Source organism: Sturnus vulgaris, chromosome 10 (genome assembly GCF_052056855.1).
Source record: "Sturnus vulgaris isolate bStuVul1 chromosome 10, bStuVul1.hap1, whole genome shotgun sequence".
Taxonomy (NCBI): Eukaryota; Metazoa; Chordata; class Aves; order Passeriformes; family Sturnidae; genus Sturnus; species Sturnus vulgaris.
This window is the reverse complement of record NC_142252.1, coordinates 10,354,390-10,370,843: the sequence shown is the minus strand read 5'-3', so window position 1 is coordinate 10,370,843 and position 16,454 is coordinate 10,354,390. Positions and strand designations below refer to the sequence as shown.

The 16,454-nt window shown below is 37.2% G+C and overlaps 1 protein-coding gene across 1 annotated transcript in view; it reads left to right on the top strand.

Moving 5' to 3' along the window:
- The window catches only part of DNER (delta/notch like EGF repeat containing), a 114,990-nt gene that overhangs the window by 75,658 nt on the left and 22,878 nt on the right, over positions 1 to 16,454 (top strand). The window contains exons 6-7 of the mRNA XM_014877873.2: positions 6,026 to 6,179; positions 8,345 to 8,458. Coding sequence (XP_014733359.2) covers positions 6,026 to 6,179; positions 8,345 to 8,458 — 268 coding nt within the window. The remainder of the gene's footprint in view (positions 1 to 6,025; positions 6,180 to 8,344; positions 8,459 to 16,454) is intronic.

The window sequence follows — 16,454 nt, the reverse complement described above, 5'->3', positions numbered from 1 at the left end:
TCCATGATAAATTAAACACAGGGCAAATTGTCCTTGGTGTTTATAGATTGCAGCTGTGTAACAGGCTTCAAAAGCTCACAGGTCTTACTAAATAACAACAATATTTATCTGCTATATTTGAAAATCAAGCCCTTGAAGTAAAAAAATAACAGAAACGAGATGCAAAGATTCACACTGCCCTGGCACTAAAAACAATTGTTCAAATCAGGTATAAGGGAATTTATACTGCATCTTACAGTCTGTAGAAGGAAGTTTCTCTAAAGGAAGACCACAATGTGGGCATTTGTGATCTCCAGTCTCCAGACCAATGTGATCGTATTTGTTAAGTTCTCAACCTTGTCTAAGGTTTTAGGTCAACTTTAATCTAATCCTTCTCTCTCCACGTCTTAATAATTGCTTACTGAGAATAGACTGACCAGTGCAATGGAATTGCTTGACCATAATGATGAGAAGAAGCAGAGTGGAGTAATTTGGTAGTGGTTGCAAGGTTTCCTGCACAGCTTTGTCCTTTATGTAATACTGCATTGGGGGATTACCATGGCAATTCCACTGGACACTGGGGATTTTGTGTGATCTAGCAACGTAAGAAAATAAGAATCAAATCTGTCAAATTTGCAATCTGTATTCTGCTTTTACCAAACCAGACTGGGCTTTTGTGATTTAGATACTGTTACTTTCTATACATGTTATTTTTTATTTCATGGATTAAAAATAATTTACAGCACAAATATGCACCGTTAATCTTTAGTTTTATTAATATTCATTTGGGAGATAAAAGCAGTAGTAACTGTTGAGTAAATATTAACAGCTGTGAGCCTGCTGTGAACATAAAAATTTTGGCATATTGAGTGAATTCACGTTTAGTTCATCTGCTACCATTTTCTGATTTAGATTCTCAATAAGCATGTTTGATAGAAAATGGTGTTTTGAATTGTAACAACAATAATTAAATTGCCACAGTATCTATACATACATGGCAATACTAACATCTGGAATAATTATGTTTTATTTCTCAAAAATGAATTTTGCAAAACGCTTGAGGTAATGTGAGAACATAATTATTGAAAGATGAATTTAAAAATAAATGCTACTTTACTATACCAGCTGGCTGGTATCCAAATAAATTATTCATTCAGATACAGTGTTCAATTTCATAGTCCAGTTTATTTTTTGTGCTTTACTGTATTTTATAAATTCAGTATTTTGAATTTGACTTACATAAATAATGGTGTTCCTCAGGGGTCTGTGCTGGGGCCAGTTCTGTTCAATACTTTTATTGATGACATGGATGAGGGTATTGAGTCTTTCATTAGTAAATTTGCAGATGACACTAAGCTGGGAGCATGTGTTGATCTGCTGGAAGGGAGGAGGGCTCTGCAGAGGGACTTGGAATGGCTGGATGGATGGGTGGAGCCCAATGGGATGAAGTTGAATAAATCCAAGTGCCGAGTCCTGCATTGTGGCCACAATAACCCCCTGCAGTGTTACAGGCTGGGCTGGTGTGGCTGGACAGTGCCCAGGCAGGAAGGGACCCGGGAGTACTGACTGACAGCTGCCTGAACAGGAGCCAGCTGTGTGCCCTGGTGGCCAAGAAGGCCACTGGCATCCCGGCCTGTATCAGGAACAGTGTGGCCAGCAGGAGCAGGGAGGTCACTCTTCTCCTGTACTCAGCACACACACACACACACCTTGAGTGCTGTGTCCAGTTCTGTCCCCTCTGTTTAGAGAGGACGTTGAGATGCTCGAGCGCGTCCAGAGGAGGCAGCGAGGCTGGGGAGGGGAACACAAACCCTGTGAGGAATGGCTGAGGGAGCTGGGGGTGTTCAGCCTGGAGAAAAGGAGACTCAGGAGTGACCTTATCACTCCTACAGCTCTCTGAAAGGTGGCTGTAGTCTGGTAAGGGTTGGTCTCTTTCTCGAGGCACTGACAGAATGAGAGGACACAGTCTTAGTCTGTGCCATGGGAAATATAGGTTGGATATGAGAAAAAAGTTTTTTACAGAAAGAATAACAAAGTATGGCCCACGGAGGTGGTGGAGTCACCATCCCTGGATGTGTTTAAAAAAAGACTGGATGTGGCACTCGGTGCCATGGTTTAGTTGAAGTGTTGGACTTGATCTTGAAGGTCTCTTCCAACCCAGTGATTCTATGATTCTGTAATATGTTCAAGTTTTCTATGCATAACAGCATATCAAAATATTGTCTTTTCCCATTTTTTGTCAATTTGAGAGTTAAATCTTTTGATAGATTGCCTCATTTAGTATATTTTTATCTTGTTTGACCAATTTTATGACTCTAATTTCTTTCTCTTGTTGCATGTCATATTACAAAATAAAAATAAATTGCTTCCTATATCTATGCAGAAGAATTAATGCTTTTCTGTGTTAAGGGAAAGGCATATATGGCCTCTAATAATTATCCACATCTTATTAATTTTTTAAGATGTAGTAAATAAAGTAAAATTTTCTTCATAAAAAACGAGACAGATTGGCTTCACAGCAAGAAAGAGAAGCAATTATTTAACTCAAAAAAGGATAAGTATCTGTATGTTCCTGCCTGTAATCTTGACATTAGAAGCTTTATATATTAAATCCAGAACAGTGAATGATGAGAGAGCCCCGCGTTGTGCACATGCAGGCTGTTGTTTTCCCTGGCAAGTGAATAGAAAAAATTAGGATTGTTCATATCTTTCCACTCTTCTTTCTCTGAATATAATAACAGAAAAATTTATTAAGGCAATGTTTTTGGTATAGAATGCACTAGGCTGTAGTTCACCAAAACTCTGTGGCTAAAACTGTGGGACACAAAAACTGTGTCAAATTTCACTTCTGAAGAGTAGCTATCAATTAATGGCAGTCAGAGATCAAGAATTAGCAGGATTCTCAATATGTCTAAATATTAAAAAAAAGAAATTAATTTAAATGTATTTATGACCACAAAAGGTATTTAGCTATCTTCAAATAAAATTTTAACTTCAGAAATGCGATTGCTTCTATTCTTGCTGCTGTAAACTGCTTCTGAGTTTTCTCGAACTTGAACAAATGAAGAACACTTCCAGTGATGCTCTCAAATGCCTCCAATCTGTGCCAGGTGCCTGCTGAGCTGGGGTAGCTTGCTAGAACATCAAATACAGTGACCAAAATGAAGTTAATTTATATCCAGGCTCCTACTCCAGGGGGGGATCAAAATGCCATGTTGTCTTTTTGTCTATACTGTATTTCTAAATCCGTGATCTTTCCCTGCTCTTTCGCCTATTAGGTGCATCAGAGAACTTCAGACAGGAAACTGATTCATGCCCAGCATAAGATAAAAATAGGAGGTGCATATTTCATTAAGTCGAATGTTTTTGCCATTGTTTGACTCAAATTATGTGAGATGTGCTCTAAAATATCTTGATGATTTCCCTAATGATGGAGCAAGCAGCTGCCAAGATTACATACTCGACATGACAGCCATTGTGTCTGTTTCCCACGACACACTTCTCTTTGCAGAACACAAACTTTAATTTTCTTTAAATTTAAAATGTGCCCTTTGTGATTTGCTGTTTGTTTTTATCCATAATTCATTCTGTTTTGCACAATCTAGTCTTGCAGGATGCAAAGCAACTTCTTAGAAGAAAGCATAAAAGGCTCAATGCTGTGAGCAAGCTCAGAGCTCTGCTGGCTGTAGCTATTGCTTCCAGTGCCAAGAAGATTAATGGTTGTCTTTGGGGTTTTATGTACTTCACAGTTTTATTTCAAATCTAGTAGAATGTAAAAGAATGTAGGAACACATCTGCTTACTGGGAAATTTAAATGTAGTTAACAATCTGCAGTGATATAAGCACAGGAGGTTACTGTTATATATAGAATGAATATAACGATAAACAAAAGTGCATTCTGGTCTGACCTGGGAGTCTTGGCCAGTTTTTATTCATTCTATGTTGATCTATAACTTGACTTCTTCTCAGCTAATTGCTTTTTATAGAGTGTAGTTATGAAAAGCAAAGTTCTAATGCAAAGTTTTGTTTCCAATAATTGTTGCTTTTGAATGGAACATAAGATTCATCACTTTGAGTGAGTTTTTGTGACGTGAGGTGATGCTGAGCTCAAGCAATATCTTTGTATGAGCTTTGTACCTGTTTTGCTGCCATGCTTGCCACTTGTCCAAAGGGAAATAGGAATGTGTCAGAAATATAGCATTGGTCTTGGCATCCTCACAATATAAATACCACTCTCACATTTGTATACTCAGCTTACAGCAGGATGAGTTAACTGTTAGCAGTTCATGGAAGAGAAGTTTTGATGCTAACCCAAAGGGGAGAGTTTTGTCTGGTGTGAATTTCCAGTTTAAGATTTTGGAATGAACTCGGGCCATCCATTGATTGTCAGTGCCACAGTTTTGCTTGTGTAAGTGTAAGTTTCTCTCACAGATTGCTCTGTTCCATAAGTTTGGCTTTCCCATATAAAGTATGGATAGACTGACTGTATAAATATGAAATTTTATTGCTAGATTTTGAACCCATGATAATCTCCACAGAATAACTTGTCAGCATCTCAGAACTGTTACCTGTCATTAGATATTACAGACTGAAGTATTACAATGCTTTTCTTTTGCAGCTTTCAAACCCCATTTTGTTAACTACTCTTTATGGTAAATTGATCCCTATATCAAATTCTTGGAGAGATATATTATCTGAGTCTTTTTAACTTCCTATTTCACCATCATTTTTGAAGCAATGACTGATGGTTGCATTGTTTAAATGTATTAATACCTACATTGTAATGATGAGCTTTTAGTGCAGCCAGAGCCATGCTGCTTGTGTCTCTGTAGACAGCTCACATGAATTATCTTTAAAGATAGTTACTGTGCTGTGTGAGTTTAATAATTTGGACTCTGTTTTGCTTGCCTGCCTTTCTGTTGAACTAGAGCCTTGTTTGGAAACCTGTCGTTGATGATGTGTGAGATATTCAGAGCTGTTCCGTGAAGAGGCTGGGGTAAACTCCAGAACACGTGCAGACTGTACAATTAAGAAGGGCTTCTGGCACTCCTGATAAATAACATACTCATGGTTTTGAGTTTTGAAGATGTATGATATTTATTCTTGTATAACTCTACCAGTGTGATATTTGTAAGGAGGAGTGAAATCTGGAGTTCACTGAGTGACGTTTTCTATTTGTGTGAAGGTTGTTTTCTACTTAAGTCACAGCTGTTCATTCATATGAAGTGAAACCAAGCAAAAATAGGAGCCCCATCTCTTTGTTTCTAGTTCCACTCATGTTCTGCACTTTGCATTCCAATGTTTGTGCATGGGACAGCTGCGTTCCAGCACTGAGGATCTGGCTCTGAAACAGAGAGTGAGTGATGTTGCCATCTAGCGTTTAATAACAAAGATTCAGCTGGCTTCTAAATGCATACCAGAGAGGAGAGAGCTTTCCCTGCTTCTTTCCTTGGAGACTTCCTTGGCCTTGATCTTAGTCACCTAAAGAGTTTTTAAATCTGATTTTAATATTTTATTGACAACAAAAATGTGCCATATCGTGCCTCCTGTAGGTACTTGAAGTCTTTAAGAGGTATAGTAGTCTTGATCTTTATTAAGCAGCAAAGTTTGGAAAAGGTAACGAATGCATTCAGAGGAAGACATATTTTAACAGAATTGAAAGGGGCTGAAGTACCATTCTGGGAGCCTGTCCTGTCAAGAGTGCATATCTGTAGTAGGATTTTGTTGCACTAAATTTGCACGTTTTTCATTCTCACACTTCTTTCAACCTATGTCTAATTTCTGGAATGGAAGAAAAAATATATGATGATTTAGATATTCTGAATCTGATCCCAGACTCCTTGTCTAAATGACCCAACATCATTAAAAATTTGAGCTGAAGAATTGGTGCAGGTTTAGTATTTCAAGGAGTAACTTTGTTGATGTATTTGTGGCAACTACTGTTGTTATGAACAGGAAAACCAAACCATCTTTGTTCAGAAGCATATTAAATAAAAATATAATCTTTGAAAATTTATTGTGAAGTATATACACTCTTTGTCTTTAGGCAACATTTTTTTGTGAGTGTGAAGATGCATATAAGGGTTCCCTGTGTGAAGAATTTGATGCCTGTCAGAGCCAACCTTGCCAGAACAACGCAACCTGCACTGATGTAGCACAGAAACACGACAGGAACAATTTCACCTGCAGCTGCCTGCCTGGTAGGTTTTTGAATTCTTGAATAATGCAGCTTTGCTTGACATTTGGTGCATATCTTTTTGTAAAGCAGTGAACTGTGCAACTTCTGATACCAGAGCAGACAGAAAATGCAACAGCAACATAAAGGCAGTGGAAGGTTCTTCATTGGTGAAAAATGCCATTGAAAACACATGTCTGAACCTTAACTCTGTGCGGGAATTAATCAAAACTAGTGGAACTTTATCTACTAAAAGCACAGGAGCAAAATTTAGTTTACATCAGCTTTTTCTTTATCAGGGTTTTTCTTTTTCAGACGTGTTCTATGACCACCAACATAAGCTTAGGTTTAGCTTTTTGGTTTTTTTTAAATAATTCTTCTTGATTTTTTAAAATATCAAATGTTTTTAAAATATCAAATAATCAAATATCAAATTTTAAAAATATCAAATATCTTGTAGCAAGATTCAGAGCAGCACAATCATTTTGGCCTTTGCGCCACATTCTTTTGGATACATGTTGAATTCCAGGGTAATTTTGAACCTTCACAAACTTGGTAACAGTTCAAAGATGGAAGAATGTTGAAATGATTTAAGCACATTCAATACTGTGTTACAATTCATAAAAATAATCAGCTGACTGTGCAAACTAAAAAAGCTGTGAAGCCTATAGATGAAAGAAATCAGTGAATGCAGTCTTCTATAGTACTTCATTGCTGCTTTTTATGTGAATTTGAGACCAGTTAGAATTACAGAAAATCACTAGTTTTCCAGAGTGAAGCTGAGATCCCTCCCTCCAAGTGCTTCAACCCAGTCAAGAGGACTTGCCATATGTTCTGGCTTTCAACCTCATTTTTTTCCTTCAGTTTATGTGATTTAATAGAATAATTTTACAATACATAGCAGTTTCTTTTCCCAGGTTTTGCATTGCCGATTGCAGAGAATAATTTTATAGCTTAGCTCTCTATAGCATGTAAAAGTGCAAGGTGCACAAAAAGTCTTCTAGATGTTTTTCTGTTGTAGTGCTGTAGCAACTCTAATAATCTGTGTTGACAGCTGTTTTATGGTGACATCATAAATTTAAACAGGTATGGGTCTTGCTGCACACAAAAAACCTACCAGTTTTGATTGCATTAAAAATAATTATTTAATAAAACCATGGGTGTTTCCCCCCTATTGTTTGATTTGGGGGCATTTTCCCCTTCTTTTTCCTTTTTCTCCCCTGTATCAGCTAAATCCTATCCATGTATGTCCTCTGTCTCACCTTGGGGTCTTTCTCTTCTATACCTGCTCATAGCAGTGTTCATCTGGTCATAGCTTCCTAGTCTTTGACACCAGCCATTCAGTTAAATATGTTCATTATGGAAGACATTCATAATTTTTTTTAGGATTCCTTTAAAAAAAATAAGATATGTCTGTGCGTAGCATGTAGTTTTTCTTCAGTCATGCATCCAAGGTATTTTCTTGGAGGTAATTCAAAATTAGAAAAGGGGAATGTGTAGTATTTGTTATGAAATTTAGGTATGGAGTGTAGAATAATTTAGATTGTATTTTAAATTTGTTCATTTTTTGGGAATGTGTTACAGACATCAGACATATGGAATAAAACAACTCATGGTCAAATAGTATAATACACACAATCTGTAGCTTGTGAACTTATAGAAGCTTATTTGGAAGAGTTTGCAACTGTGCTGAGCAGTTCTTCACAGCTCCCACTTAAAATAAACACTCTTTTTGAAGCCCAGAAGTAGGAGCAAATGACAGTCATTCAGCATATGCACAAATAATTCATAGTGTTAAGTTCTGTTTAAAGCCTTGCTAACAATTATTGACTTGAGATTCAAGCTGCATTTGAAAATCATTCCAAAATGACTTTATTTTTTTGGTTTTATGAGTACCAGTGAGGACCCAATGTCTATTGCCAATTCACCAGTGATGTCAGAATATCGCAGTTGGTAAAAGACAATGGATGCAGTCTGTAGAATTCTGCTATTTTATGCTTCTCCTGTGAAGTATATGTTTTAATTAGAAATCTCATTTTATAAGAAATGAGAGACTGTCCTGGATTCTATTGCTTATATTGGTTAATTTGACTCAAGAGAAGTAATGGTACTGTTTGGATGGCTGAGCAATGCTTAGTGGTAAACCCTTGTTTTTGCTCCATCTTCTGAATATCGTGAGCTGTTTTGTAGGTTACACTGGAGAGCTGTGCCAGTCAGAGATTGATCATTGCATGCAGCAGCCATGCCAGAATGGAGGGACCTGCTCATCCCACCTCAATGGATTCAGCTGTCAGTGCCCAGAAGGTAAACAGAAAACACCTCTTTAGTACCTTTTACAAAGTGCTGTTTCTCGGGGTGTACTTACTCTAAATTTTCAGCTATATTGATATGTAGATATGTATATTTAAATGTTTTTAAAATTATGCCTTAGCTTGTAATTGTAAGCAGAAAAGAAAACCAGAGGAGAAATCTTGGTATAATCAGCAATAGGATATGAAGTGTTGTAGGAGTTGAGTGTTTTGGCATATATGTGGTGCAGAAATGTTCTTTCATTTTACAATAGAAATCAGGCCCCAGCACTGATGAGAAAGGTGAATTTCAGGAGACTCAGGGTATGATCTGAATTTTATGCTGTCCAGTAAATGTGTGAGAAAAAGATGCCTGCCTTGTAGTATTTGCACATTTCTGCACATGGGTCGGTTGACTAAAACGTGTGTAAAAGTAATAACTAAAGGAATTATTTCAATCCCCAAGGTTTTAATTAATTCTCCTTTCCATTTGGACATATTCCTTTCTTGACATGAAAGTTTCTTACTGGTAAACCTTTTAAATGTGAAACAAGGACACCCCAATGCCAAAGTGTGCTTTCATAACACTACTGACTGCAATGACAGATCCCTAAATTGCACATGAAAAAATTATCATGAGTGGAAGCTTTCAATTATGAAGCCTCCTATTAGTTATTTATAATTAAGATTAGAACTTTGAACTAATTATACTTCTGTCCTTCCTTGATCTGTGGATGTTGGTTTTGTTCTGCCAGCACTTTAATGCCCGCTCTAAGGGTGCAAGTCTTTGATAACTGCTCTGGTAATATCTACTTGCTTAATAATGAAGATCATTTGTAGTTTGTTCAGAGTTCTATGCTTTAACATTTGACTGCTGTGTTGAAACACAGACTGACGTATTGACAGCCGTGCAGATCCTGCACGTGGAAAATTTTTGGAAATTGTTTCCATTATAAATAGTAGTGAAATTCAAGAGAAAAATATTAGATGTTAGACTTGGTCAATAATTTACCTGTGAATTTCTTAAGATACCTGTTCAAGAATCTTTAAGGATGCAGTGCAGGAAATAATCTTTCCAATGATGTTGGGAAGAGCAGCTACTGGGAGTTTTCATTGTTTTATCTCTGCCATACATAAAATGGTGTTTTAAGAAGTGTTTCTGTGTGTGGCTCATTAATTGCTCGCTCCTGACAGCCCATTAATGACTATGCTGATGATAGCCCAGCTTCTCTCCCGCAGCGCAGGGCACAGGGTGGCTGGGGGGCCGTGCCCAGCGCTTTGGCTGTGCTGTGATGCCAGCACAGCTCTGCCCTGCCCCGGGCTCGGTGGGGGCTGTGGCTGCTGTGCCCTGGGGTCCGTGCCCGTGGCCATCAGCTCTGAGGTGGGGGCTGTGGCTGCTGTCCCCTGGGGTCCGTGCCCGTGGCCATCAGCTGTGAGGGGAGCGGGCCCTGGGCCCTGCAGCAGCTCCCGCCATGGCAGCTGCGGCCGTGCCAGGCCCCACGCCGTGCCCTGTGGGGACAGCAGCAGAGGGAACCCTCCCTGCCAGCTCCCTGCAGAGCTCTGCTCCCGAGGACACTGACACACAGGAGTTCCTGCTGTGCCACTGCTCCACGTGTGGAATTCCCACCCGCAGCAGCTTTTTCTGCTGCAGGATAACCAAGTGACTGGCGCCTCTTCTCTGCTTGCTCGTGTTTGGATATCTCTGTGTTGAGATACTTGATTCCTCAGTCTTGGTGCCTGCTTTGTTCCCTGAATATTTATCTTCTGCTCCTCTCTTTTCCATCGATCCATATTTGTGTTTGATAAGTTTCCAGTTGTTCCTGTTTTAAGTTAGTACAATAACAGTGCCAATCTTAGTGTTCAGGTATACATTGCTCTTTTTCCTTCTGGGCACATTGGCATCATCTTCAGTATTCTGGTCTTTTTTTTCTTGGCACTTCTGTTTTTCTTATGTGTTTCAAGCTTGTGCCCCTTTTCAGCTTTGAGATTTGAGGTTTTCTATGGTTTCTGGACTTGCCTTAAAGACACAATGTGATTTTTGACCCTCCGAGAGGAAAGAAAAAAACAAACCAGTTTCTTAGTGACTTCAAGGAAAACCTTTCTGCTCCTAGGCTTTGTTGATAGGCAAACACGTTTTTTGGGTCAGCTTCCTGAAACTTTCCGTGCAGAGTTTGCAGTTCTAGTTCCAGTATTCCATATTTCTGACAATAGCTGTGTTGCAGAGCAAAGATGGAATTGGGGGTAAAGCTGCTACCCTGGTTATTCATTTATATGTCTGACATGCTCACATGGGATAAATGTTTTCAAAAGCACTGGAGCAACAAAACAAAAAAAGGCTTTTCTGAAATACACTTCCCAGCTCCTGTTAATGTTAAAATCAAGTGTTGTACATTGACCTGCATTATTTCCAATGTAGAAAAAAGCCTTTGGAGGGGATAGAATGATTCAGAAATCACTTTCTGGACTGGCCAGAATGATTGCTCCTAGAAAGACTAGTTTTATTTTAGTTCTTTGGACATAAGAAAATCATTCTTAGGGTTGTAGGAGCAAGTGGTTCCAAGAGTGTTTCCCATGAAGTTACACAGCTGTACCTGTGATGAGGGTGAGTTTTGGCCCAGAAGTGGCACAGTCTGTCTGCAGGGGCCCATCCATTGCTGTGGAGTAGCCTCAGGGGCATGCTAAGTAATAAAATGCTGCTTCTTCATTTTGTTCTGGAAGGTCTAATGCCAATGAGCTGAAGAATTCAGATATCATGTGGAAGGAAAGAGCGAGCTGATTTAACAAAATGTTTTGTCTAGGTTTGCTAATGACTGTCCCTGGATCATTCTTACATCTTTTGTGGTGTTATTCTTTCACAGAGGCATAATTTGGGAGTTTTTGTTTGAGTTTTAATCTCTGAAGAGATTTAGTAATTTTTGTAAATACAGCAAAGAGTAGTTAATTGAAAACTGCAGATGCAGTAACTTGCAAATTTGCCTACCAACCCCCAGTTTTCTAATTTAAGTGAGGTCTCTTGCTCTGCTGTTATTCTGCTGTGCTTAATAGTAATCACTTGTTGAGAAAAGACTTTTCTGTAGTGCTAATTCAGCACAGTGGAGAAAGGTAACCGAGGAGCTCATGTTTGTGTAGGAACTACAGTCTGCAGATACAATGTGGCTTGGAAAAGGATAAGAAAATGTGGCAAGCATTACACAGGGAAAGGAAAAAGATGGCAGATAAAGGAAAGAGATGGGAAAAAATGAAAAATGATCTTGAGATTGTGGATTTCTTTTACAAACAATATCTGTGGTTCATGAAAAAGCACATGATAACTGGCAGAAGGCCAGATCTGAGACAGTGAAAAAGCAGCCTATCTCAGATGTGAACAATTCGTGATGATTCTTCAGACAATTTTACTGTCTTAAGAGTCCCTCAGTAAAGAAAATTTCATTATGCTTACAGATTCCATTTTCTGTGGGTTGTACTGTAGGTTTTCATATCCAAAATATGTCAGAAAATAAACTCTTATCTGAAATTGTTGAATCACATGTACTCAAGAGAAAATTGGATTTTATACTTGAATTTGTGGTGAAGAAGTGTAAGCAATACTAAAGAACAAAGAATCTGTTTAAACTTTTGACACTGTTACTGTGAAAATAATGTTTGGGACTTGCTTACAATTGGGTAGGTATCTTTGTTTTATTATTTTATGTCACTAAACGTACATTTACTAAATATTACCTTAAAATGATCATGTAAAGGAATTTCTAGACATTCTAAAACCCTACACATAGTAAACATTAGAAGTTTATATTCAGAATAATTCCATCCTTATCACTCTTATATATCTCCTCTCCTTTTCTTCCACTTATAGTAGTGTATAACAGAGTATTCTATTGACAGTAACATTAATAGATTTTATTTAAACTGATTGGGGTACGACTCATCAATTTACAGCTTTGGATATTCTGTTTTCTTTAAGCTTCTGAGAAGTTGTGTATTTCCAAAATGCCCTGAAGTGGAATTAAATATACAAATAATAATTGGAAACATAACAAACCCTGGGTTGGAATAAATAAATGTCATTACATTAAATTAATAAACAGATATTATTAAATAAGTCTACATAAGTTTTAGAGATGCTGAAGCTTGTTATCCTTATTTATGTAAATATCAAATTCACAGAAATCTTTGTTAAAATTAAAAAAACCCACTGTATGGAAATTGCCTGATTGTGTGGTGAGGAAATGTGTTCCTTCTGGACACAAATTTTGTAAAATTAGATAGAATGAAAGACATGGTACTCGTGTATATATTTGTTTTACATATTTTAAAGATTTGGAGACCTTTTGTTAATTTTGTTCATATGATATTAAAATAATTTAGCAGTAGACTATGTTTTAGAACAAAGCCAGACAGTAATGAGCAAAGTGCAGATCAGTTATAATAAGGAAATAAACTTCTGTTGCAAGATGTTTCTGAAGTTCTGTTCATGCAAGTTTAATGTCCTGATGATAAGTACAGATTAACTGCCTTCAGTGTTATAGGAAAACATTAATCTTTGATAAAAATTTTTGCATTCAGCTGGCCAACCCCATTGAACTGGCCTGGGTCCTTGAGCTGTTCCTATGTGCTCTATGTAGAGGTCACCAGCTTGGACAGAAGGGGCAGAAATATTTTGTGTTAATATATTTTTGTAAAATGGTCATCAGCAATAATGGATGTCAGCCATCCGCTAGAATAAAAGAAGACAGAAAACAATGCTATGATAAAGAGTACAACATATATAGATTACTTGAAATTCACATTTTAGCATTGATTTTATTTTACTTTTGACAATTTGATTTGAGTAGCTGCAGGTAACTCCTGCTGGCAACACATTGAGCAAAAGTGTCCTGAAATACCTGCAAGTATTTCTGAAAATACTGGAAAGCAATAAATTTATGAATGCTCTTATTGTTGTTTCTGTGGTTTAGAAAATAGAGTTTGACAGCTATAGAAGATGCTGAGTTGTGATTCATATGTGTTGATTTGCAATAGCATCTAGAAAATGCACGCTGTCACTGTGAATCTTAATTGGCTGGGAGAACAGAAGTTATTTACCAAGATTTAGAATAGTTTAAGTTCCAAGGTTTTCACTATTTCCTCTCCTTCATTGTTTATATAAAAGCCTTTTTCTCTAGAACATCTTGCAGGTGTCATTCTAACGTCTTTAGGTTGACATAGAATCAACCTATTTAGGAACTTGATCATAGGAAACTGGCTCACACAGCTGTTGCATATGGAAGGTTTCCCAAGGTTACTGGTGATCAGAATGCAGAATTCTTGGTGTTACCATAAGAGAGTTTAATTTACCTGAAGAACATTTTGTTGTTAATTAAATTTTTTTATGGCTGTTTAGTTTCTGCTACTTTCCACTAACCTAATGTTTTTACCTGGCACCTTCCCAAATTGCTCTTATTTTTAACAGACTTCTTAATGCTTGAATGGGTTTAGCCTCTATTCATCTTCATCCAGAAAGACTTAGCTGGAGTGAATTTCAATCAAAATCTTAAAGCTTTAACCTTCTGATTAGTAACCTTTTTTCTTTTCAGAATTCCGATGAAATGTCATTTATTTATATTTCCTCACAAGACAAATTTGTACAGGGAAAGTAATAAATTGCTTGTATTTGTTTTAGTACTTATCCTTGCATTTCAAAGTTAAAGGTTTTGTAACCTGAGCCCTAGCAAATCACAAACTTAATTTTTTCACATACTTGTAATTCTTGGAATTGGGTCTAATGTAACTTCAAACAAGTTAGTTGTTCTACAAGCTTTATAAAAGGCAGTTCTGCAGTGTCTTCAGAAAATGTTTGACTTCCTTACTTGCACATGGCACTTTTGCTTTCAGTAGCCAAGTAATTAAAATCCCACTGTGATGAGTAATTTGGCTTTTATTTGGAGCTTTTCTGTCTCTGAAAACATATTTCTGACGAGTTTCTATCACTGTCCTGGAGGTCTGTAGCAATTTATAAAGCATATCACCTCACTTAAGACTGTTATTCTGGACAGCTAGCAAAATGACCTGATCCATGTAAACTCAGACTTTATACTGTGGGTTTTACCAGTATAAATATTTTCTATTATTGACTTTCCCCTTTACCTTCTGTGTTATCCCTTGGTAAATTTTGTATTCAGATCTTTCAAATTACCACTAGACTTTGCCTTTCAGTCATGTCCCTTCTATACCAGCAATGACCTGCATGCAGGGTTGGGTCCATGTTAGCTGGTTGAAGAGCAGTTCAGTGGATATTTTTCTGCAGATAAACAATTATGATTTTCTTATTTTTCTGGAATTTGATTCTGCTTTCTGTCAATACATCTCTGAAATTGATTTTTATAGTCATTACTTGCATTATTTGTTTTCAAATAATGGATTTAAATGTACATTCAGAACTGGCAGAATAATAGATTTCCATATTTTCTGGTTTGAGTATTCTCAGATATTTGACTCATGCTTGAGATTTGAACTTCCAGAGTCACCTAAACACATTTCACAGTGCAGTCAAAGATAGCACAAGGGCAACATGTTTTGGTGTATTTTAAACCTGCATATGTTCTTGAAGTGCTTTGCCACTTGAAACATTAGCCATCTGCCAGTAACCCCTCTGTGGAGGGAAGATTTCTGCAAAGGTTGTAGTGAAGTGGCATTAGTGTCATTGTGTGACCTCAGATCTCTTTGATCCTTTTTAATCTGGTTTCAGAGTTACTTGAGAGATTTCACTGGACTCGTTGCCTGATCTCCTCCTGCTAATAGTTAAAAGTCCATGCAGATTCTTTTAAATCTGACCAAGATTTTATTACAGTACAGGCTTTCTTAATTTGTCAGTGAACCATTGCTGGAATTACATCCTTGCTCTTGGGGTTTGTGTTCTTTGCAGTTTCTGATGGATAGTTATAATCTACAGGAGGGACCTCTAGAACAGGATTCCACAGTATTTGTTTTTAGGCTCTCTCTGTTCACCATTGGTGGGCAGGTGGTCCTGATAAAGCCTGTGAAGCAATTGGAACCATAGAATAGCAAAATGGGGAGAACAGAAGGCTTCTGCCTGTTCTTCATCTGTACCCTGCCAGACCTGATTTTTTTCTCCTGGTCTGTTGCAGAATTTGTATGACAAAACTTAAATCTTTCTAGTTCCTTTTTTTTTTTTTAATGATATTATTTTTTCCACGTTTTTCATGCCATAATTCTGGTGTAAGACTTAAGGACATCTAAGGGACATGTGGTATTGAGAGTCATTTGTCCAGCACCTAATATTCTGAAGATGCCCCTAAAATCCTGCTGTCAATTGTGACCAACAAAATCCTACTATGTCTGGAACTCACAGAACAATTGTGGCTTCCCCCTCTTTTCTTAATTCCCTTAATATAAGTTTTGTTATTCTGTGAGTAAATCTCTGTAGTATGCTCTGTGTGAGTTACTCACCTTCGTTTATTTTTCTACTATAATATTAAGAGCTTTTTTACAATGTAAGATATTCCAGGGAATTTTAAGCCTGAAAAGTGATTATCAGTACACACGGAGCAAATACTTATTAAAAAAAAAAAATATATATAATTGAGTGGAAAGGACAGTTGGCTCTTTTATTTGGAAGGGTTCTCGAATTTGAATATGCTTTTCTGACTTGCTTTAGGATACACTAACCATGCATTGTGTAACTAAATACATGATGTATGTGTATGTATAGATACAAGCTGAAGTTACTGCAATTTATTAAAACATTATTCGTCCCTACATCTGATTCAAAGTTCCCTTGCAAGAATATCCTTTTCCTTATGTCTATTTTTGGCATGGTATTGCTTCAATAAATCATTGTCTCTCCTGCTAATGAGAAGTCTGTTCTTGTAAAATACATTCTCTGAATTATTGAAACTCAATAAACCCATACTCTGTTTAAGAGGTTGTTATATTTAACATACATGTTAACAGTTAGGAAAAATAGGTCAGTTTGGGCTTTTTCCTTTTTTACTAGGCTAGCCAACTCCTGATCT